This window comes from Thalassophryne amazonica, chromosome 16 (genome assembly GCF_902500255.1).
Source record: "Thalassophryne amazonica chromosome 16, fThaAma1.1, whole genome shotgun sequence".
Classification (NCBI taxonomy): Eukaryota; Metazoa; Chordata; class Actinopteri; order Batrachoidiformes; family Batrachoididae; genus Thalassophryne; species Thalassophryne amazonica.
This window is the reverse complement of record NC_047118.1, coordinates 76,877,438-76,901,821: the sequence shown is the minus strand read 5'-3', so window position 1 is coordinate 76,901,821 and position 24,384 is coordinate 76,877,438. Positions and strand designations below refer to the sequence as shown.

General features: G+C 42.3%; 1 protein-coding gene across 2 annotated transcripts in view; it reads left to right on the top strand.

Annotated features, from left to right (window-relative positions):
- si:dkeyp-113d7.10 overlaps positions 1–24,384 on the top strand; it is a 44,113-nt gene that overhangs the window by 5,953 nt on the left and 13,776 nt on the right. For both annotated transcript variants that reach the window (XM_034191037.1, XM_034191038.1), the window contains exons 2-3: positions 12,509–12,787; positions 19,441–19,797. In XM_034191037.1, the coding sequence (XP_034046928.1) occupies positions 12,509–12,787; positions 19,441–19,797 (636 nt within the window). The remainder of the gene's footprint in view (positions 1–12,508; positions 12,788–19,440; positions 19,798–24,384) is intronic.

Here is a 24,384-nt window from a genome sequence, read left to right as displayed (position 1 = left end):
GTATGTACACACACACAGTGGGGAAAATAAGTATTTGATGCATGTTTTCCCAGCTAAAAAGAATGGAGACGTCTGTAATTTTTATCGTAGGTACACTTCAACTGTGAGAGACAATAAAAAAAAAACACAATATGACGTATAATTTTTTTATAACAAGTTTGCATTTTATTTTGGGGGGATTTCTAGCGGGGTCCATTCGGTCTGCGACACGGTACTTGAATAATATAGTGATCTGGTTAAGCTGCCACTGAATATGTCTTGGTTTGCATTTTGTATCCCCAGTTATCCATCTTCATGAAGTGGTATAGAGGAGGATTTTCTTCAAAAGAAGACCTGAAAGTTTAGCTTCAAATTGCCAGAAGGTACATCTGAATTGCAAGTCTAGATTTGATCTGTTTTGGTGAAAGAATATCCTTCTCCACTCTACTCCACTATGAAGCTGAGAGCGGTGATGCAAAATGCAAAATTTGCACTGTGCACATTTTCTCCAATCACAGCCAGAGAAGACTGTAACTTCTTCTGGTTTGTCTGGGTGTCTTGGTGGCTTTCCTTATCCTTCTCCTTCTGGCACAGTGACTCAGTTTTTGAGAACTGTCTACTCCATGCAGATTTACCATAGAGTGCCATACTGTCATACATATTTAGTGGCAGCTTAAAAGGAGTAACACACAGTTTTAAGAACACGGGTATGTAAAGTTTTGATCAGGGTCATTTGGGTAGTTTCTGCTGTCATTAATGATTTAAAAAGAGTGAACAGGTGTTTGACATTAAACTGCTTCATCCAACCACTAACCATGAGTGAAAAAAGCTTTTGTTGTCATTCTTTTTTTCTTTTTTTTTTTAATGGCCAAAAAATAAAAAATTCTGCCACTGTATGTAAACTTTTGAGCACAACTCTAGTCAATATCACCACAAACATAGTGACACTATGTTATGTTATGGTGACTCAGTGACAGTCCCACAACACCGCAGCAGGTTATTAACACGACTACTGTGACATACGACAGTTTGTCAACATGACAGTGACAACATGCAACGGTCTCTTGACATGACAGTGAAACTGCCACAGTGTGTCTGTATTGTCCGCTTACATGACTGTGGCAACACAGCGAGTGAAAGAGGAGGAGGCATCTGACCAGAGGCTCATAGGTTCACTTCTCTCACCAGACAGAACTCACTGAGATGCCGATGGAAAAGGTCCTTAATCCCCAAGTTACTCTCTTTGTGCAGTGGGTGAATGGGCGTCATCATTGTAAAGCTCTTTGAGCATTTGCATCAGATGGCAGTATTGAAATGATCAAAATAATTCCTACATTTTAACTGTTTTTTGAGAGCGTGGCGACATGACGAGTCGAAAAAAACCTGGTCACATGTAGGGATGGGTATTGGCAACCAGTTCCTTTCGGGTATCGTTAAGAAATGATTCGATCCATCGACATCAATAACCTTTTTATTTAACGATTCCCTTATCGGTCCTTCAGAGTGGCCGTTGTTTTGGGGTGTTTATCAGGAAAATTATAATTTCTCTACATTGATTACAGACCCTGCAGCGTGTCTGTAATCAACTTTTCTGCAGTGCGGCTTTGCTTTGAACCTTGAACCAATCGAAGCAGTGATTCGCAGAATGAAGCAGTGCTTTGATCATTGCTTCGTTTATTAATTTTTTCATTTGCTTTCCCCCTGCTAAAACCCTAAACAGCATATGGCTGTGAGTATTATTTACCTTTTTTATGTTAAACCGACCTGTTATGGTTTTCTGAAACAGTTGATAGATGTATTTTACAAGTTAAAAACGGGACCGATGCTAATGCGTTAGCATGTCTATGGCATTTTCAATGTTAAGTTAGCATTAAGCAGTTGCAGCTGTCATGCGTTTGTTGTTGTAAAAGAGTCAAATGTATTACAAATTGTAATATTTTTTAAATTTATTTTTGTTTATATATTAATAATAATAGCAAGCACAACATTAATAGTAATAATAACTAATGTAATGATTATATACAATTTTAGAGAAAGAGACAAAAAGAACCTGAATAAAAACACAACAGAAAATATAAAACCAACTAACAATGAACATACATAAATAAATAAATACATACATACAGAAATAAATGTTTCCTGTGAACACCTAGTGACTCTTACACCTCCATTTCATCCCTCTTATTTATGTTTAATGACAGTTTGTTTCAGTCAAACCATATTTTCAATGTGTTAATTTCTTCAGTGATTTCCTCCAGAACTATCTGCCAAACTAGAAAACTGCTGCATCCTAGTAAGAGCAGAATACTACTGGAATGAATTTGAATAAGGAAAGTTTGGGTTTTTTTCTCACCTAAATGGATGCTGCACTCACTGCAGTTTGTCTGGAATAGTCCCAGATTGCATTTCAGAGCTTCTACAATTCAAACATTTTCATGCACGTGATGTTGGGGGGTAATTTTGGGTTTCAGCTTTTTTTGTTTTTCACCACTTTCATCCCTGAATATGTGAAATCGTGAGTCACTTTTGTCTGGATTAAAGTCACTAACTGGGACTCCTGTCTTGTTGCGAGAAAGAAACGAGAATCGTCCTCCATTCTGTTCACACAGCTCCAAACGCTGCGCGGCTCTCTGACGGGTCAAGTTAGAATGATAGAGTCCAGTTGGAATTAGTAACTTCAAAGCGAAACACAGTTGTTTGTTTTTATTTATGTCCAGAGATCAAGGATACAGTGACCAATTTCATATTTATTTACTTTAAGACTCAATGAAATACATAGAAAACCTGTAAAGCCTACTTTTAATACAAAATTCACAAGAGGTATCGATAAGGGAATCGATAATGCCATCGATATTGATAAAATCTTATCAATACCCATCCCTAGTCACGTGACTCATGGTGCCATCTTGGGTTCAAAATAGTGTTCACTGTTAATCTGTCTGCATGGAAATCCAGCTATGTTATTTATTTATTTGCTGAAAATGATGGGTTGTTGTGTGTTTGGTGGCACAAATAGACACAGCAAGGGCTTCAAGATGTACAGATTCCCTTCAGATCCAAACGGAAGAAAAATTTTGGCAGATATGATATGCATCATAATATCCACAGTTTCTCCAAAAATATTAGTCCTATCCGCGTTCCGTTTTGGTGGCGTTCATCCTTGACCCAAAATAATTAAGCATACCAAATAGCAAATGCCAGCTCTCCACAGTTTGTCCGTGTTTGAAATTGCACACACACAATTATTTTTACACACCCGCAAACAGACAGTGACAGAAGACATCAAATGCTCTATCCTTTTCAGTGGTTATGGCAGCATGACACCTGATTGAACTGACAAAACTAATTGAACTACAAAAACACAATGATTCAGTAACACCAATAACACTGTTAAACCAACATGAACCACAATAACATTTAAAACCCCAAAACCCTGAACTCCCTGAACACCCTGAACAATGGACATTGCAGCGCAGTGTCATTGTTCACTGTTGTTGGCTAATATCATTAGTTTCTCCAAAAGTATTAGTTACCACTTTTCCGTTTTCAGTGTTCATGCTTGCCCCAAAATACAAAAGCATACCAAACTGTAAATTTCAGCTCTCCCCAGTTTCTCTGTGATTGAAGCCATATATACGCACACATGCATACATGAAAATTCAGTAAGGTATGTCTTCTATAATACATTACAATTCTAAGGTAGAACTCTACTAGTGTATACTAAGGTACAGTGAGGAAAATAAGTATTTGAACACCCTGCGATTTTGCAAGTTCTCCCACTTAGAAATCATGGAGGGGTCTGAAATTTTCATCTTAGGTGCATGTCCACTGTGAGAGACATAATCCCCCCCCCCCCCCCCCCCCCCCAAAAAAAATCCGGAAATCACAATGTATGATTTTTTTAAAATAATTTATTTGCATGTTACTGCTGCAAATAAGTATTTCAACACCTGCCAATCAGCAAAAATTCTGGCCCTAAAAGACCTGTTAGTCTGCCTCTAAGAAGTCCACCTCCACTCCACTTATTATTCCAAATTAGAAGCATCTATTTGAGGTCGTTAGCTGCATAAAGACACCTGTCCGCCCCATACGATCAGTAAGACTCCAACTACTAACATGGCTAAGACCAAAGAGCTGTCCAAAGACCCCAGAGACAAAATTGTAGACCTCCATAAGGCTGGAAAGGGCTGCAGGGCAATAGCCAAGCAGCTTGGTGAAAAAAAGATCAACTGTTGGAGCAATTATTAGAAAATGGAAGAAGCTAAACATGACTGTCAATCTCCCTTGGACTGGGGCTCCATGCAAGATGGCGTATCAGTGATCCTAAGAAAGGTGAGGAATCAGCCCAGAACTGCACGGGAGGAGCTGGTCACTGACCTGAAGAGAGCTGGCACCACTGTTTCCAAGGTTACTGTGGGTAATGCACTAAGACGTCATGGGTTAAAATCATGCATGACATGGAAGGTTCCCCTGCTTAAATCAGCACACGTCCAGGCCCGTCTTAAGTTTGCCCATGACCATTTGGATGATCCAGAGGAGTCATGGGAGAACGTTATGTGGTCAGATGAGACCAAAAATAGAACTTTTTGGTCTTAATTCCACTCGCCGTGTTTGGAGGAAGAAGAATGCTGAGTACCATCCCAAAAACACCGTCCCTACTGTGAAGCATGGGGGTGGAAGCATCATGCTTTGGGGGTGTTTTTCTGCTCATGGGACAGGACGACTGCACTGTATTAAGGAGAGGATGACTAGGGCCATGTGTTGCAAGATTTTGGGGAACAACCTCCTTCCCTCAGTTAGAGCATTGAAGATGGGTCGTGGATGGGTCTTCCAACATGACAATGACCCGAAGCACACAGCCAGGATAACCAAGGAGTGGCTCCGTAAGAAGCATATCAAGGTTCTGGAGTGGCCTAGCCAGTCTCCAGACCTAAACCCAATAGAAAATCTTTGGAGGGAGCTCAAACTCCATGTTTCTCAGCGACAACCCAGTAACATGGCTGATTGAGAGAAGATCTGTGTGGAGGAATGGACCAAAATCCGTGCTGCAGTGTGTTCAAACCTGGTGAAAAACTACAGGAAACATTTGACCTCTGTAATTGCAAACAAGGCTACTGTACCAAATATTAACATTGATTTTCACAGGTGTTGAAATACTTATTTGCGGCAGTAACATAGTGCAGAATAAGAGGGCTTCTTAAAGAAAAATTAACAGGTCCGTGTGAGCCAGAATTCTTGCTGGTTAGTAGGTGTTCAAATACTTATTTGCAGCAGTAACATTCAAATAAATTATTAAAAAAATCATACATTGTGATTTCCGGATTTTTTTTTTTTTAATAAAGATTATGTCTCACAGTGGACATGCACCTAAGATGAAAATTTCAGACCCCTCCATGATTTCTAAGTGGGAGAACTTGCAAAATCGCAGGGTGTTCAAATACTTATTTTCCTCACTGTATATCTAAAAAAAAAAAAAAAAAAAAAAGAGTAGAGCCACTTAGGTGCCTGGTCTTGAGAACCAGGGATGGTAGGTTGAAAAGCTTTTTTATCCCATGGGAACTCTCCCTACCCACCCAAGCGGCTCAAGAAAATCAACATCATGTATATAAGTGATCTTTACACAATAAAGGTAAAAAACAACATATACAAGAAATATAGTTACTACATAATATTATAGGAGTTACCGTCTAAAACCTAAATATTCATACAGGAGAACATGCACACAGAGGCCACCTGGCTATTATAATATAGATATTATTTTATTATTACTTCTATTTTGTCATTTGATTTTTAAATGGACCAAAATTGAAATGCGTGTTTTCACTTTCTTTTGTCATCCATGTATTTTTAACATATTTACAATTATATTATGTACTTAGGTTGAACTTTAAAAAAAAAAAATCACAAACTTTAAATGTATAGGTGATTTACCACCCCCTGCTGGAATGGCATGTGAGTCCAGAATGTAATTATCACATTTTTCAGTGTTCTTAGCAAATATCCATAGTTTCTCCAAAAACATTAATCCTGTCAACGTTCCATTTTGGAAGTGTTCATCCATGACCCAAAATACATAAGCACACCAAACAGCAAGTGTCAGCTCTCCAGAGTTTGTTTGTGATCAAAGTTATATGCATGCACAGCTTCTGGTCTTTTCTGCATTCTGCTAGAAGCAGGTGCTTTTAATTTGACACACCCACAAACAGAGACTGTGGTGGGAGACATCAAGAGCAATACACTTTTCACTCATGGTAATGTGACACATAACTAAACTGACTAATCCAATTAAACTACAAAAACACAATAAATCAATAACACTAACAACACTGTTAAACTAATATGAACCACAATAAGGACATTTAAAACCCCAAACTCCCATGGTGAATGTAGCACAATGTCCATTGTTCACTGGTTAGCTCATATCGTTAATTTCTTCAAAAATATTAGTCCTATCAACTTCAACTCAGCGTTAATCCTTGACTGAAAATATATAAGAATACCAAATAGCGTATGTCAGCTCTCCCTGGTTTCATCTGTGATCAAAGCCGCACACAGAGGCCACTTGTCCATTATTTAAAGAACAGAATTTTGTGACCTGCTGACTTATTTTTCGCCTTACATGAAGGTACATCAGGTTTGATGCTCTCTGACCAGTGTTGCCACAGTTACTTTGAAAAAGTAATTCAATTACTGATTACTCCTTGAAAAAGTAACTTAGTTACTTTAATGATTATTCAGTTGTAAAAGTAACTAAGTTGGGTTACTATTTTTTTTTTTTTAGTTACTTTCACCAGCTGCCAACAACACCACTCTGCCACCTCAACATGAAAATGATAACCTGTTTTGCTAGCAGTCACAATAACACATTGTGTTAGTGGGTGGAGACCAGCCTGTACCCCTTTCTTGACTTTAGTGAACATAAATACTTGTTTTATAAATAGTAAAATAAAGACATCTTTCTTGACCTCATATTTAACTGTTGACCGCTCTGTAACAGTAAAACTTGCAATTTCTAACCTACATATTTTATAAATGTTACTATTACATTCTTTCTAACATTTAAATTCTCTATAAACATTTTAGTTGTTGAAATTATTATTATAAGTAGTAGTAGTAGTAAACAAAACAAAAAAAAGGCTTCAGAGGTGAACCTTTAATCTGGGGGTGTTTTGTGTGTGTGTGGGGGCATCCCTGCCCCGCCCCACGCCCCTTTTCCATCTGGATTCGCCCCTGCTTTGGCGTTTGAGCACAAAGAATGGATAGCATTTATTTATGCAGAAAATACGACCAGATTGACAGGTAAGTTTTATGCGTTTTTACATCATGTCCTCAGAAAGGGAGTTTGGGTGCATTTGAGTGGAAAACAAGTGTTAGTTGTTGGCATGTCGCGGATCAGCTGTTTTTATCGAGCAGACACGTAGCGGCTCAGCTCAGAGTTCTAAATAAAGGGTATAAAAGGATAAAAATGTCTTTGTAAAGCTCAGTGCAGGTGTGCTGTCATCACCACACTCTGAGAGATGACGACTACTGGTAGCTGCTGCAGAAAACTGCAGATGAAAAGCTTGCAGCTTGCTGAAAGCGGGCAGTTCAGTCAAACCCCGGCCTCCTGCCCACGGACCAAGTTAAATGCTGCGATCGACCTGCAATGCAAAATAACAACGTGCAGTGACTAGGAGAAGTAATTTTAATCTGATTACTGATTTGAAAAGATTAATGCATTAGATTACTCATTACTGAAAAAGCGGTCAGATTACAGTAATGCATTACTAAGTAACGTGTTACCGTTGTCACTGGCTCTGACAGGCTATTAACTATTTTTATTAAAATGTCAACTTTTTAATGCAAATTGTCTGACTTTGAATTCTGGATTATTTGCATCATGGTGGTGGTTTAGTTTTTGGAGTTTTAGGAAAACATCCAAAGCTTTTTTTTCTTTTGTTTTTATGGCAGTTGGTTTTGTTGGATCTAACAACCCAGTGGTTAACTTGAGTTAGTTAACATGATCAGGGCTTATAGGTCAGTGATGGTTTTTGTGGCTCTTGCCTGACCTGAATCACAAGAGTCTGTGAGTTTTATTCCCACCACCAAAGTCACAGTGTTCAAACTGAAAACTGGTTTAAACTGACTGGAGTGGAATTTGTCAGGTTTTGAGAATTCTGTGATTTGTTCATCTGTTTGTTAAAATCTGTGACGTTTCGTAACCTTAACTATTGACTGCAGCCATTTAAAAGAATTAAAACCAAAAAAAGATTGTGTGGATGGTGAGATAGGATGCCGTGAATTTCAAATGTCAAGCAGCTGCGTGCAGTTTCTCCTGGGATATGTTTGAGTGGCACAGATAAAACCTCAGCAGCCTTCATCCCGCCTCCTCGTCATTTCACATTCTGTAGATATCGGTGTGAAAGCACTCTGACCTCTGACCTCAGCGTGTCACAGCTTCTTTGTCTCACTTTGTGTTTCTCTGTTGCCCTGTTTCTTTCTGCCCACGTCACAGCTGATTGGTTGTCTCTGTGATGATGTCAGTATCTGCCTGATGGAGGTGTCAGTGGTTTGGTGCTTCAGTGAGGGAGGGCGTTGCATAGATGTGGGCATGCATGCATGAGGGGGCGGGGCATGCATGAGGGGTCAGGGCACTCGTTGCCTATGAAAGATTTTTCATGAGATCAGCTCTTCCTCGCCATTCTGACGTCACGGCGAGTTGAGCCCATTGTCCCAGAAAACACAAGACTGATGATGGTGGAATCAAACAAAGGTAATTAAGATGTTCATTAAGATCTCGGTGGATTCTCAGGCGCTACGGGAAAAACACATATATCAGTATCACTGGCGGTGCCACATCCTTATGTCGGTGGCAACACGGGCAGTTCACTGTGTGCCACATTCAGCCGCTACGCTGCCTGAAGCTGGTGAAGCTCTGAGCCAGTAAACAAAGTGTTTCCTGTAGGTTTTTCACAATAAAAGCCTTTCAAATTGAAGCCGTCTGTCGTTTCATTATCTTTTGTTGTCTCTGGCAATAAAATGCTTTGCACTTCTCCAACAAGTATCAAATCCCACAAGGATTCAGTGGGAAACAGTCTGGATAATTTCAAAAGTGTCTCTTTTTGATGTTTCTTAATAAGATTGAGAAATGGATTCTTCTGATCTCCTGATTGTCACAGTAATCTGTGGGAAAGATCAAAGATCATTCCATCACATTTTGGCAAAGGGCTCCTGATGGGTTGTCTCAGGCTTGTATGAAAAAATCAATAATCACTTATAGAACTGGAAATGTGTAAATGACGTTACGGTGTTTTCTGGAGTATAAACATGTGCTAACACTTGCACAACTTTGATGCACGTACTTGCATGCCTTGTCGTGCAGGAGAGTAAACTCATCTTTAACGGGTGTAGACTGAACATGAGAGGGGCACTAGCGTGTGCAACTGCGCAAATAGAATTTTGAAATGTTCAAAAAAAATCTTTCATGCATAAATGTCATGCAAGGTGGCACGATCTGCTCGCCAACACTACAGTACATATAAAAACTAACAATAAATAATACAGCACTAATAAAATCAAAGACCTGTCCTCCTGCTCTTACTTCCCTTCCACTTGGTCTCTTGCACACACATTATGTTTAATTTTCTCCTCTACATCATATCAGCCAGCTCTCTCCCTCTACCAGTCATACTGCCAAAATTCAAAGTCCCCACTCTCACTTCCACTTTTCTAGTTTTCCTCTTCTCCAGCTGTCTGTGGACACATTCTCCTTCTCTTCTTCACTTAGCAGTAGCCCAATTTCCGCCGGCACCCTGTTGAGCAACAGCACCGATGGTGGTCGTTGTTAACCTGGGCCTTGACTGACCTGTTGTGGGAATTCAGTTTGTACTCTGCATCTTTATTTTGGCTTGTTTTATGCTGGATGTCCTTTCTGACGCAGCCCTACTTATTTGCTCAGTCTTGGGACTGGCACTCAGAATGTACTGGCTGCACACCCCATGTGGCTGAGTTATTGGGACCAAAAACAAGTGCCAAATTTTAAGCTTCTATCTTTTATTTTTTGAGATATGGAGGTCCTAAAAAGTGGATGTGGCCCTAGTTTTCCCTCAAAATCAAAACACAAACAAACAAAAAACCTGTTTAATTAGAAATAACTTTTGAACTACTTTATTGTTGATAAATGAAGTTTTCGTGGATTGTTCTGTGATACTAGCAGGTTTGCACTTACGGTGTTCTGATGGAAAATCAACAATGGTTGGAATATAGAAAATATACCATATTCATATGTTCAAAAATCAATTTTTAAAATAACTTTCCCAGCTTTGTTTTTCTCATTGCTGCATCTGTCCCTGCGCTTCTGCTGTCTGCAGGAGGAGGCGAGGTATGTTGGAGCATACATTTCTAAAGGCCAATAGAGTGGAGACCAGCCTGCACCCCTCTGTCCAGAAAGTTTGGAAGAATATATGGAAAAGCTTAATGTACTTTCTCCTTCCAAACAAGGAATGTAAAACCCAAAGTGTACCGATCTAGATTTGTGCCACTTATTACATTACTTGTTATTAATTTGACATTTTATGTGAATTAATATAAGATTTCACAAATTGAAAGTTTTCCGTATAACGACGCTGCCTACAATGACTTTTAATCTGTATACAGTGATGCTTCATAACAGGCTGTAATTTGTGAAAAAAATCAAGATTTTCAAAATATTGGAGGTGGTCTGGAGTGACACATTGTGCACCCAGTCAAAGAATAAATAAATAATGAATATGCTGCAGAGTAAATTCATCCAACATGAATGACAAGAGCTGTAATCCAATTTTTAAAAAATAATAAAAAAATGCACCAAAGAGTTTACATTTACACGCTGCTAATGTCATACCCTTTGCTCTCTGCTGCTCACAGATTAAAGCTACTGTATGTAAATCTGAACACAGCAGCAAACACTATAGCCATCCAATATTAATCTGTTTTTATCATTTTAACCCATTATAAATGACATGAAATATTATACAAATAATGTTTGAGTTAAATGCATTGAATGGTACGTTCCATCTTTCACCCCATGAAATATTCATACCATTGAAAGGATGAAAATCATTATTTGTTTTATATAATGGTGAAAATGGATCCTTGTCATTTGATATTTTATTAATTTATAAACAACAGAAAAGGAACTTAAATTTTGGTGTGCGTCACTGGTGCTTTGACATCAACAGTCCAACATGAACTTTAAGTAGGAGTCCAAAATTGTTCTCAGTCAACTTGCAAAAAAGAATTCTGATGTAGTCCGTGACGCCGACGCCATGCACTGACTTCGTGTACAGACTGCCATCTGCTTTCCTCTCTCCAGTGAAACATGGTGTCAGAAATTTGTCCAGCTTTTCATCCTAGCTTCATCCTCTTCATTCTAACAGCTCTTCATACCTCCAGACGGCTTACCGCGTGGTGGATTTGTTTTTTTGTATTAGAAGAATTAGCAGCGTCAGTTAGCTCCTTCAAATCATTGTCCGTTAACAAAGCAAACTCTACCATGTTTAGCTAAACGCAGCCCCCACTAGTGGGCGGTGGTCGCAGCGTGCAATGGTGCAAAACATATGGAACCAAATTTGCACAGTAATTGGAACCAAATTTGCACGCTAAATGCAAAGCAACACAAATGGGATGAATAATCCATGTCGTATGACATACAAAGCACCAATCAAATAACAAAGATCCACTCAGTGTTATATAAAATATTAAGTGTGCATCATATTTAAATTTCATTGGCTCAGGTTGTGGCTTTTACAATAGATACTTCAAGAGCTGTATTTTTTTTTTATTTATTTATTTATTCTGGCTCACTTTAACAAATTTACACCCAATCCTGAAGGTGCATAAAGAATAACTCTTGTCCGCGCCCGTACAAGTTTATGGATTTGCTTTTTTTTATGTTGCCTTGTTCAAAAACTAACTACATAGAATCTGACGCACTTTGTTTTCATGTCATAATTTGTCACATCACCTTTCTTAGCACCCTGCAGCACACTTGAGTATATCCTGAAATTAGCAGCTGTATACTGCATGAGTACTGAATTTGGTGCTCATGCAGCCAGTCTCACGTTTTTTTTTTCATGCTCCTGTCATGAAATGAGTCAAATAACCACACACCCGTGATGAAAATGAGGCCCTTTTTGTGACAATATCATGAAATCATGGAGCTATGCCCTGTGTACTGGCTCAGTCTGTACTTTTCTCCACTTCGAAAGAAATCTGACTAATGGACTGAAATCATGTAACCCAGGTTTTTCCAGTGATCACATTGCTGAAGTGCATGTAAACCTGTCCAATCAGATTAGTATACTGTTATCTGATTACTCCCACTTATCAGATTATTATGGTCATGTAAACGGGACCAGTGCTGCTAAAATATCAGGCAAGTATCTCATCCCAGTGGACAGGATAATGAAAACTGTAAACTTAATACGTGGGGGATCTGAAACGCCCAACGTCGGAGAAATAACGTCAATGTCTGAGACACTTGCATTATTCTGACTCCTTTGTTCTGCAGATCAACTAAAGTCCGTCTTGCAGAAGGTCCTGGACTTCGCCATGTGCGAGCTGACAAAAATTGTGGAGGCATCATTCGATGATCTCCTTCTGGAGATCACCAAGTTGGAGGCGGAGCAGCAGGTGCTGGAGGAGCGTCTGGGCAGGAGCTCCAAACAAGGAGGAGGAGGAGGTCAGAGGAGGGGTTCAGCGAATGACTCCATATCACCCAGCGGCTCAGAGGACACCAAGGAGGAGCTGAGCAATGCCGCCATGTGCGAGGAGCTGCGCAGCACAGACAGTGAGTGTCGGTCCTCACTTTGCTGTTTCAGCTTGCCGCAACTCTGTTTTATGGAACGAAGACCGTGAAGTCTATACAGGCACAGACATTAGGCATTTTCAACTTCTCTTATAGGATAAGTAGAATGAGAGAACCACTTGTCCTATTGGTGGCCTGACTTGGCCTGTGTCAGCAGGATTGGCAACGAGACATAGCCGAGTCCAACAAGTGGCAACATCATGAAAAGGCCAATTTGAGTAGAATTTCCCCTCTGTATGTATCTTTCTTTGATACAGTCATTTTAAAAATAAATGAAGACTTATGGTATATGTGGTGCAAATTTGGTGAGAATCTGTGAACTAGTTTTGATGTAATTCCTCAAAGTTAATATAAAGAGAAATCTTGATCCAGAATTCGGCTCCAGATCACCTCCAAAATTTAACGGGTTCTTCCGTGGCCTAATATTTTCCTGTGGGGAGAATTTTGTCAAAATCTATGCAGTGGTTTTGACGTAATCCTGCTAATAGACAGACAGACAAATAAACACAGGTGAGTTTATTACGCCCTTGACGGACATAAAAATTGTTTGCCCATCTGTTGAGCCCTCAGTGTAAATTGCCAGATATTTCAGACTGAAGAATTACGTGATGATGTGAGGAGCCTAGGACATTCATTTTGCTCAGTTTTACTGCACCATTTCTATAGCAGCCCTCAACATTAATGGTTGTCCAAATGTCCGTAGCAAATTAAAAAATGAGATCGAACGACACAGATCCCCAATAACTCTGCCTGAATTGAACAAGTCCCTTTTTTTTTCTAAAGTGGTCAAATTATTTTTTGCATAGTTATAGTTTTTGGAGCTGATCTGTGATCCATACGGACCGCTTCCCACGGATCGGCACACGGGTGAACCGCAGATTAGTTGCCACATTTACATAAGTGATTTTTGTGTCACAGTGACTTCTTTGTAGGTGATAATCGTGTTTGATGCTTTTGTGGTAAAATCACAGTCAGTGGAGGGGCAGAGTGTGCACGTCAAGCCCTGGTCCCACCAAATAATGAAGGATGAATAATGAGCCACACAGCATGTTTTTTTGCTATGAGAGGACTTATTCAACTATCGTGGGAGAATAGTGGCTGTGAGTGGCTCTTAGAGGCAGAATCTTCGGCTAACGAGGCTCATCTCTGAGCAGATGTATAATAAAACAAATGGTGATTGGTTTCTAAACACAATTATGACAGTTTTTGGGGGGATGAGCGAGCAGCAGCCCTGCAGCAGAGTTTCTTTTTTTTGTTTACATGTGCGCGCGTGAACGGGACAGGAGGTCCTCAAACTGGGTCCCGCAGAGGCAGAAGGACCTCTGAAAGCAGCCGTCATCCAGATGCAGCTCCTGCAGCAAATAATGATACTCCCTGTATTGGGAATGTCTCATGACGTTTGTCAGCTTTCCACAACAACTCACTCCGTGTGATCAAGGTCCGTCATGTTAACTTGATTGACAACCGGAACCGGCAAGCGGAATGGAAGCTCCTCCTATTTGATGACGCACCCGGGCGACTTTTCGCAGCAAAAGCAGAGCGACACACCGAGCGAAGGAGCCTCGTCCGTCGCCCCCGACCCCCGCGAATTTGTAGCATCTGATCGCGCTCGGTGTGAACGCGGCATTAGGCTACACAGCTAACCAGTGTAGCTGTGGTCTCTCGCCTGCACAACTGCCTCGACATGTTTAAGCTGCGGGTCAGAAACAAACCGCAACACATGTCCACTTTCCACCGTGTCGTCAATTTTTCTTTGCATTTTCACTTTGTTTGCATGCTCAGAGGAAGTGCTGTGTCTCTGTCCCCAGAAGTAGAGAAATTACATCATATGCGTCATATTTTACCCCTTTAACGCCTGCCCTCAAACATCTTCCATGTCTTTCAAGTCTTCTAGGGCCTAATATCGCCTCCATAATTCAGTGGAGACTCCACGGCAGCTTCATGGAAAAAGTTCCTATTTGCACTTCGTCTGACGGTGCTGAAGTGTCTGGTGGCAGCTCACAGATTAAAACTATTGTACAAAGATTTGCAGAATTTTCAAAAACCGAAGTCGTACCGAGCCCTGATGTCTAAAGCGAGGTGTGAACCAAACTGTGACTTGTGCATACCATGACACCCTTAAATATATAAGGAGACTGCTCAATGCCTCAAGACTAGTGTCTTATTTCCCAAGTTATTGTTGTGCACAGGTAGATCAGGGATGGACTGGGGAAATTTTTCAGGCCGGGCATTTTTAACAAAGACCAGGCCACCACCAGGTATCGAAGGGGAAAAAAATTAAGCCTGCTGTGACAGTTTTTTTTTTTTTTTTTTTTTTTTTTTTTTTTTTGGTCCCTTAACCGATCAATGTGCACCAGGAGACACATACATTTTAACACTATAAGAAGCATTATGAAAAGTTCTGCAGAAATAGAGTTCATCATCATCATAGGCTTATCAAAAGTACGATCTATTGACAGTAGGTCACATTACTTTTTAGACATAATAAGCCGTCATTTCATTCAGCCTTGTTACTTAAATTTAGAAATAGAAATTATATAAAAACATTTGTTATAGAAATACTGTAGGCTATACTATAAATAATATATAATTACTTGTGTGATACAATTCATCATATAAAGCAAGAAATGACTGGATGACTGGACCAATGACTGTATACAAAGGTTGAACTTTTGAAACTGCAATACACAAAAAGGCACTTGTCTATCTCACTACAAGCTACAAGTAACATCAAGGATTTCTTTTATTACCAATTTGTGTTGCTAATCAACTTAGAGAATGAATCTCAATTTAAAGTAAAATGTTAGGTATGTGAAATTATGCCAGGACTTGGGAAAACACATTTTAGACAGGGACGCCGTTATACCATGCCACCTCACCGCAGACAAAACAGCGTACTTCGTATGACCGACGCACGACCGTCACACAAATAGAATAAAGAAACAACCTGGCGGTGGCAGCATGGTAGCTAGCCATGCACACCATTTGCACAGGTTACATTGCTAAGCTAGGTTACGTGACTGGCCGAGTTAGCACGAACGAAAATTATATCCAACCTTAATTCATATCTGAGTGACCCAGTTAGACAGCACTTCGGACCAGAAGATCAGAATGTCTCTCTCACACACAGATGTCTGATTTATGAACAAGTTAGGTTGCTGTTCATCAATTAATAGCTGAAGTTAACCTTCACTTACCGTCATGGCCGTGGTGGTCCCCGCCTTGTCCACCTGTTGAACTTCTTCTCCGCCACTTGCTGAGGCTGCCGCAGATGTGGATGCTCCGCGTCCACGCAAAGCAAACATGTCTGTTATTTTAAGACATTTTGCAGCATCTGCCTGAAGGGCTACTCTCTTCTGATCCTTGGCTCTTTCAGCGCCACCTTTCCTCTCCTTGCCACCATCCATATCGCTCGTTATCGCTCTGTCCGGCACTGGCGCACTGTGTAGCCCAACCGAGGCCTGAGATGGAGGGCTAATTGGCCTACCCCTCACCTCATTGGTCCAGGCCACAATCAATCAATCAATCAATCAATCAATTTTTTTATATAGCGCCAAATCACAACAAACAGTTGCCCCAAGGCGCTTTATATTGTAAGGCAAGGCCATACAATAATTATGTAAAACCCCAACGGTCAAAACGACCCCCTGTGAGCAAGCACTTGGCTACAGTGGGAAGGAAAAACTCCCTTTTAACAGGAAGAAACCTCCAGCAGAACCAGGCTCAGGGAGGGGCAGTCTTCTGCTGGGACTGGTTGGGGCTGAGGGAGAGAACCAGGAAAAAGACATGCTGTGGAGGGGAGCAGAGATCGATCACTAATGATTAAATGCAGAGTGGTGCATACAGAGCAAAAAGAGAAAGAAACAGTGCATCATGGGAACCCCCCAGCAGTCTACATCTATAGCAGCATAACTAAGGGATGGTTCAGGGTCACCTGATCCAGCCCTAACTATAAGCTTTAGCAAAAAGGAAAGTTTTAAGCCTAATCTTAAAAGTAGAGAGGGTGTCTGTCTCCCTGATCTGAATTGGGAGCTGGTTCCACAGGAGAGGAGCCTGAAAGCTGAAGGCTCTGCCTCCCATTCTACTCTTACAAACCCTACAAGTAAGCCTGCAGTCTGAGAGCGAAGCGCTCTATTGGGGTGATATGGTACTACGAGGTCCCTAAGATAAGATGGGACCTGATTATTCAAAACCTTATAAGTAAGAAGAAGAATTTTAAATTCTATTCTAGAATTAACAGGAAGCCAATGAAGAGAGGCCAATATGGGTGAGATATGCTCTCTCCTTCTAGTCCCCGTCAGTACTCTAGCTGCAGCATTTTGAATTAACTGAAGGCTTTTTAGAGAACTTTTAGGACAACCTGATAATAATGAATTACAATAGTCCAGCCTAGAGGAAATAAATGCATGAATTAGTTTTTCAGCATCACTCTGAGACAAGACCTTTCTGATTTTAGAGATATTGCGTAAATGCAAAAAAGCAGTCCTACATATTTGTTTAATATGCGCTTTGAATGACATATCCTGATCAAAAATGACTCCAAGATTTCTCACAGTATTACTAGAGGTCAGGGTAATGCCATCCAGAGTAAGGATCTGGTTAGACACCATGTTTCTAAGATTTGTGGGGCCAAGTACAATAACTTCAGTTTTATCTGAGTTTAAAAGCAGGAAATTAGAGGTCATCCATGTCTTTATGTCTGTAAGACAATCCTGCAGTTTAGCTAATTGGTGTGTGTCCTCTGGCTTCATGGATAGATAAAGCTGGGTATCATCTGCGTAACAATGAAAATTTAAGCAATACCGTCTAATAATACTGCCTAAGGGAAGCATGTATAAAGTGAATAAAATTGGTCCTAGCACAGAACCTTGTGGAACTCCATAATTAACTTTAGTCTGTGAAGAAGATTCCCCATTTACATGAACAAATTGTAATCTATTAGACAAATATGATTCAAACCACCGCAGCGCAGTGCCTTTAATACCTATGGCATGCTCTAATCTCTGTAATAAAATTTTATGGTCAACAGTATCAAAAGCAGCACTGAGGTCTAACAGAACAAGCACAGAGATGAGTCCACTGTCCGAGGCCATAAGAAGATCATTTGTAACCTTCACTAATGCTGTTTCTGTACAATGATGAATTCTAAAACCTGACTGAAACTCTTCAAATAGACCATTCCTCTGCAGATGATCAGTTAGCTGTTTTACAACTACCCTTTCAAGAATTTTTGAGAGACTAAAGGGCCGATCTACCAGTTTATGCACCAATAGGAAGGTTTATATACCAGTATCCAGTGTTGCCACAGTTACTTTGAAAAAGTAATCCAGTTACTGATTACTCCTTGAAAAAGTAACTTAGCTACTTTACTGATTACGCAATTGTAAAAGTAACTAAGTTAGATTACTAGTTACTTTTTACTTTCCCCAGCTGCCCACAACAACCCTCTGCCACCTCAACATGACAATACTTGTTTTGCCAAAACTCACTTTATAGTCACCCTTTCTTGACTTCAATGAAAATAAATACTTGTTTTATAAAAAGTAAAATAAAGACCTCTTTCTTGACCTCATATTTAACTGTTGACAGCACTGTAACAGTAAAACTTGTAATTTCTAACCTACATTGTTAATAAATGTAACTATTAAATTCTAACATTTTTCTAACATTTAAATTTTCTCTAAACATTTTACTTATCGAAATTATTATTATTTTAAATAGTATTAGTAGTTGTAGTAAAAAAAAGACTTCAAAACTGGACCTTTAATCTAGGGGTGTTGTGAGGGGGGGACAACCTTGCCCCATGCCCCCATTCCATCTGGATTCGTCCCTGCTTTGGCGTTTGAGATAACATTTATTTATGCAGAAAACATGACCAGATTTACAGGTAAGAAAGTTTTATTGTGTTTTCACATCGTGTGGTCCTCAGAAAGTGTTTAGGTGCATTTGAGTGGAAAATAGTGTTAGTTGTTGACGCGTCACGGAGGATCAGCTGTTTTAACGTGCAGATACAGAGCAGCTCAGCTCTAAATAAAGGAGGAAAAAAAGCATAAAATGTCTTTGTAAAGCTCAGTGCAGGTGTGCTGTTATCACCACGCTTTAAGAGGTGACGACGAGTCGAAGCTACTACAAAAAAAAAAAAGCGTCTGAAAAGCTCACAGCTCGCTTTACTTCCTTTAAAAAAAAAAAAAATCCGCAGGGCAGTAGGCCATCAGGCCAGCGGGCAAATGCCCGGTGTGCAATACTATCAGTCCAGCGGTGAGGTAGATGTAATGGAGTTGAATATATTAATTGCAATCACAAGAAAACATGGTTTTTGCAAGAAATGGCTGCGAGAGTTAACTTATTGCTACATCATTTATCAGTAATGCAATTATAGTGGCGGGGGTCTGAATAATTATGTTGGAGGACAGTTTATGGTTTGTGCCCCTAAATTTTCTGCTTGTTTCTAAAAAAATTTGCGTCAGGGATTCCAGTGCTCCTACTGAAAAAGATGTTAGTCTGTAACAGATCCTCCAGACTGTGGATGGAAGCGTTAGCATCAACACAGAATGACTGATGGATTAGTCTTTTTTTAGGCATTTTCTGGTTCTGTGTTTTGATTTTTCCTTTTGCTGTCATCCTTCCTCCTGCAGGTACGAACACGCCGGCCATCCTCTCTATCTCGCAGGACTGGGTTCCTGTCCTGGACAAAGTCTTCAGTCAGAACTGGTCTAGAGATGTATGGCAGACCAAAGATCTTGGGGTTGACAGTGGTGGTGGGCGGTGCCATGGGGCAGGGGGGGCTGAGGCTTCAGAGCAGAACTCGACCCCCTCAGTGACTCTGGAGCCAGCGCCATCATCACCTCAGCAGGACCCCCGCTGGACGCCGCTGGAGGACATGGAGGTGCTGTCCTCTGATGACAATTCTGCCGAGACCCAGATGAGTGGTGGAGACAGAGCCGGCGTCAACAGGAAACAAGGGTCTGCTGGACACGCCCTGAGTCCTGAAGGTGGTCTTTAAAAATGTTCATAAGAGTTCTTAAAACCAAAATGTCACTCAAGACACAAAGTGCACTTCAGGTTCTGCCACTTTTACTTAAAACCTACCAAACGAGAACCTCCCCCACCACCACCCCGTTTTTTTATTTTTTGTAACCAAATAATCAGAAAGAATCTGAATCTCTTTGGAACATAACAGTTTGTGATTTAAAACAATGGATGTGGCCCCATTTCAGTGTCAGCTGGCTGATCCAGGAGCAGCTGATCCTGGTCACGCCAATCCGGTTCATGCAGTTCTTCCAATCTAAATGAGCATTTGATTATGTAGAGTAAAAGGGGTGCAGCTGACAAATTAAACACATCAGCAACTAGAATGAGCTAAAACAGCAGAAAAATCATAATTAAAGAAGATATTAAACCAAACTCAACTTTTAAGAAGCAGAATCAGATTTCAACACCAGAAACCAAAGTTAAGAATTTCGTTCAGGGTCACCACATTTACTGTTCAGTGGAGTGATTGATTTCATTATTTAAATGTTCTGATAATTTGTTGCCAAATATTCAGAAAGAATACAGAAAACAATCAGTGAATAAATGCTAAAAGAATATCAATAATAATGATGATAATAATAACTCTCCTGATTTTTGGGTTTATCGGTTTCTTTTGATTTTATTGTTAAAACTTATCTATGTCTTGATTTATGTTAATTTTGTGTGTTTTATATTGAACATTTGCTCTGGAAGTGGTTTCATGAAGGCATTTGATTTTGCATTAATTCCTTGAAAAGATGCCGTTTAAACCCAACTTCCTGTTTACACTGATGTTGCTGTGACAACCATCCATCCATTCATTTTCTTCCGCTTTATCCGGAGTCGGGTCGCGGGGGCAGCAGCTCAAGCAAAGCCGACCAGACCTCCCGATCCACACACACCTCCTCCAGCTCCTCCGGGGTAACCCCAAGGCGTTCCTAAGCCAGCCGAGAGATGTAATCCTTCCAGCGTGTCCTGGGTCTTCCCCGGGGCCTCCTCCCAATAGGATGTGCCTGGAACACCTCTCCAGCGAGGCGTCCAGGGGGCAACCGGAAAAGATGCCTGAGCCACCTCAGCTGACTCCTTTCGACGTGGAGGAGCAGCGGCTCGACTCCGAGCTCCTCCCGAGTGACCGAGCTCCTCACCCTATCTCTAAGGGAGCGCCCAGCCACCCTGCGGAGGAAACTCATCTCGGCCGCTTGTACCCGCGATCTCGTTCTTTCGGTCTTGAGCCAAATGTCATGACTATAGGTGAGGATCGGAACGTAGATCGATCGGTAAATCGAGAGCTTTGCCCCCCTACTCAGCTCTCTCTTCACCACGACGGTCCGATACAGCGACCGCATCACTGCAGACGCTGCACCGATCCGTCTATCCATCTCACTCGTGAATAAGACCCCGAGATACTTAAACTCCTCCACTTGAGGCAAGGACACTCCACCGACCTGAAGAGGGCAAAGCACCTTTTTCCGGTCGAGAACCATGGCCTCAGATTTGGAGGTGCTGATTTTCATCCCGGACGCCTCACACTCGGCTGCAGACCGCCCCAGTGCACGCTGAAGGTCCTGATTTGACGAAGCCAACAGAACCACATTGTCCGCAAACAGCAGAGACGAGATTCTGTGGTTCCCAAACCAGACCCCCTCTACACCCTGGCTGTGCCTAGAAATTCTGTCCATAAAAATAATGAACAGAACCGGTGACAAAGGGCAGCCCTGGCGGAGGCCAACATGCACTGGAAACAGGTTTGGCTTACTACCGGCAATGCGAACCAAGCTCCTGCTGCGGTCGTACAGGGACCGGATAGCCCTTAGCAAAGGACCCCGGACCCCGTACTCCCGGAGCACTCCCCACAGGGTGCCCCAAGGGACACGGTTGAATGCCTTCTCCAGATCCACAAAACACATGTGGACTGGTTGGGCGAACTCCCATGAACCCTCGAGCACCCGATGGAGCGTGTAGAGCTGGTCCAGTGTGCTGCGACCAGGACGAAAACCACACTGCTCCTCCTGAATCCGAGGTTCAACCATCGGTCGAATTCTCCTCTCCAGTACTCTGGAATAGACCAATCCAGAGGCACTGTCCCCGATCGCCACGCGATGTTGCAGAGGCGTGTCAGCCAAGACAGTCCCACAACATCCAGAGACTTAAGGTATTCAGGACGAATTTCATCCACCCCAGGAGCCTTGGCACCGAGGAGCTTTCCAACCACCTCGGTGACTTCTGCCTGAGTAATGGATGAGTCCGCCTCTGTGTCCCCAGTCTTTGCCTCCTCTTCAGAAGACGTGACAATGGGATTGAGGAGATCCTCGAAGTACTCCTTCCACTGCCCAACAACATCCCCAGTCAGAGTCAACAGCTCCCCACCCGCACCGTAAACAGTGCCGGTGGAGAGCTGCTTCCGCCTCCTGAGGCGTCGGACGGTTTGCCAGAATCTCTTCGAGGCCGACCGATAGTCCTCTTCCATAGCCTCCCCGAACCCCTCCCAGACCTGAGTTTTTGCCTCTGTGACCACGGGCTGCAGCACGCTTGGCCTGCCGGTACCTGTCAGCTGCCTCTGGGGTCCCACCTACCAACAAAGATAAGTAGGACTCCTTCTTCAGCTTGACAGCATCCCTTACTTCCGGTGTCCACCACTGGGTTTGGGGATTGCCACCGCAACAGGCACCAGAGACCTTGCGACCACAGCTACGAGCGGCCGCATCAGCAATGGAGTTGGAGAACATGGTCCACTCGGACTCCATGTCTCCAACCTCCCCCGGGATCTGGGAGAAGCTCTCCCGGAGGTTGAAGACCTCGCTGACAGAGGGTTCCGCCAGTCACTCCCAGCAGACCCTCACGATACGTTTGGCACAGAAGTCTAACAACTGAACACCACTCGGGTACAGATCGGGGAGGCCGTGCTTCCCGATCACCCCCCTCCAGGTCTCACTGTCGCTGCCCACGTGGGCGTTGAAATCCCCCAGGAGAACAATGGAGTCCCCAGTCGGAGCGCTATCTAGTACCCCTCCCAGGGACTCCAGGAAGGTCGGGTACTCTGCACTGCTGCTCGGCCCATAGGCCGAGACAACGGTGAGAGACCTGTCCCCGACCCGAAGCCATAGGGATGCGACCCTCTCGTTCACCGGAGTGAACTCCAACACATGGCAACTGAGCTGGGGAGCAATAAGCAATGCAACCCCAGCTCTCCGCCTCTCCCCATGGGCAATGCCACAAAAATGAAGCGTCCAGCCCCTCGCCAGGAGTTGGGTACCAGAGCCCATGCTGTGCGTGTAGGTGAGCCCGACTATCTCTAGTCGGTATCTCTCAACCTCCCGCACAAGCTCAGGCTCCTTGCCCCCCAGCAAGGTGACATTCCACGTCCCAACAGCCAGGGGCTGTGAGCATGGACTGGGCCGCCAGGCCACCCGCCCTCGACCGCCACCCAATCCTCTCTGCACCTGACCCCCATGGCCCCCTCTGCAGGTGGTGAACCCACAGGAGGGCGGGCCCACGTTGCTGCTTCGCGCTGAGCCTGTCTGGGCCCCATGGGCTAAGGCCCGACCACCAGGCGCTCGCGCGCGAGCCCCAACCCCAGGCCTGGCTCCAGGGTGGGACCCCGGCTCCGCCATACCGGGCGACGTCTCGGTCCTTGATCTTTCACTGGTCATGGAGGTTCTGAGCTGCCCTTAGTCTGACCCATCACCTAGGACCTGTTTGCCTTGGGAGACCCTACAGGGAGCACAAAGCCCCCGACAGCATAGCTCCTAGGATCATCCAGGTACGCAAACTCCCCCACCACGATAAGGTGGCAGCCAGAGGGGGAGCTGTGACAACCAATCTGGCATAAATTTGCATTCACGCAAAATCATCAACCGTTTAATCCAGTTAATATGGTGATCTACAGATGGGGGAACATGACCCGAAATATATCAAAAATGTAGTTGTTTTCAAAACATTCACATGACTCTGTAATTTTAAAAAATTACAGAGATTACAGAAATTAATTACAGAAAAATTACAGAAAAAAATCATAGAGCGCAAAACAACACCAGCACTAATTTCCAATTCTACAAATTTTTACCTTGGAAAAATTTTTCAAGGTGAAAGTACTGTCAGAAGTGACTTTTCAGAAGATAAATTAAATATAATACAGCATATAGATCAAAAGGGCTTTTCAATGTTAAAGTCAAATATACAACCCCAATTCCATTGAAGCTAAATGTAAATAAAAACAGAATACAATGATTTGCAAATCCTCTTCAACCTATATTCAATTGAATACACCACAAAGACAAGATATTTAATGTTCAAACTGATAGACTTTGTTGTTTTGTGCAAATATTTGCGCATTTTAAAATGGATGCCTACAACACATTTCAAAAAAGCTGGGACAGTGGCAACAAAAGATGGGGAAAGTTGATGAATGCTCAAAGCACACCTGTTTGGAACATTCCACAGGTGAACAGGTTAATTGGAAACAGGTGAGTGTCTTGATTGGGTATAAAAGGAGCATCCCCAAAAGGCTCAGCCGTTCACAAGCAAAGATGGGGCGAGGATCACCACTTTGTGAACATCTGCGTGAAAAA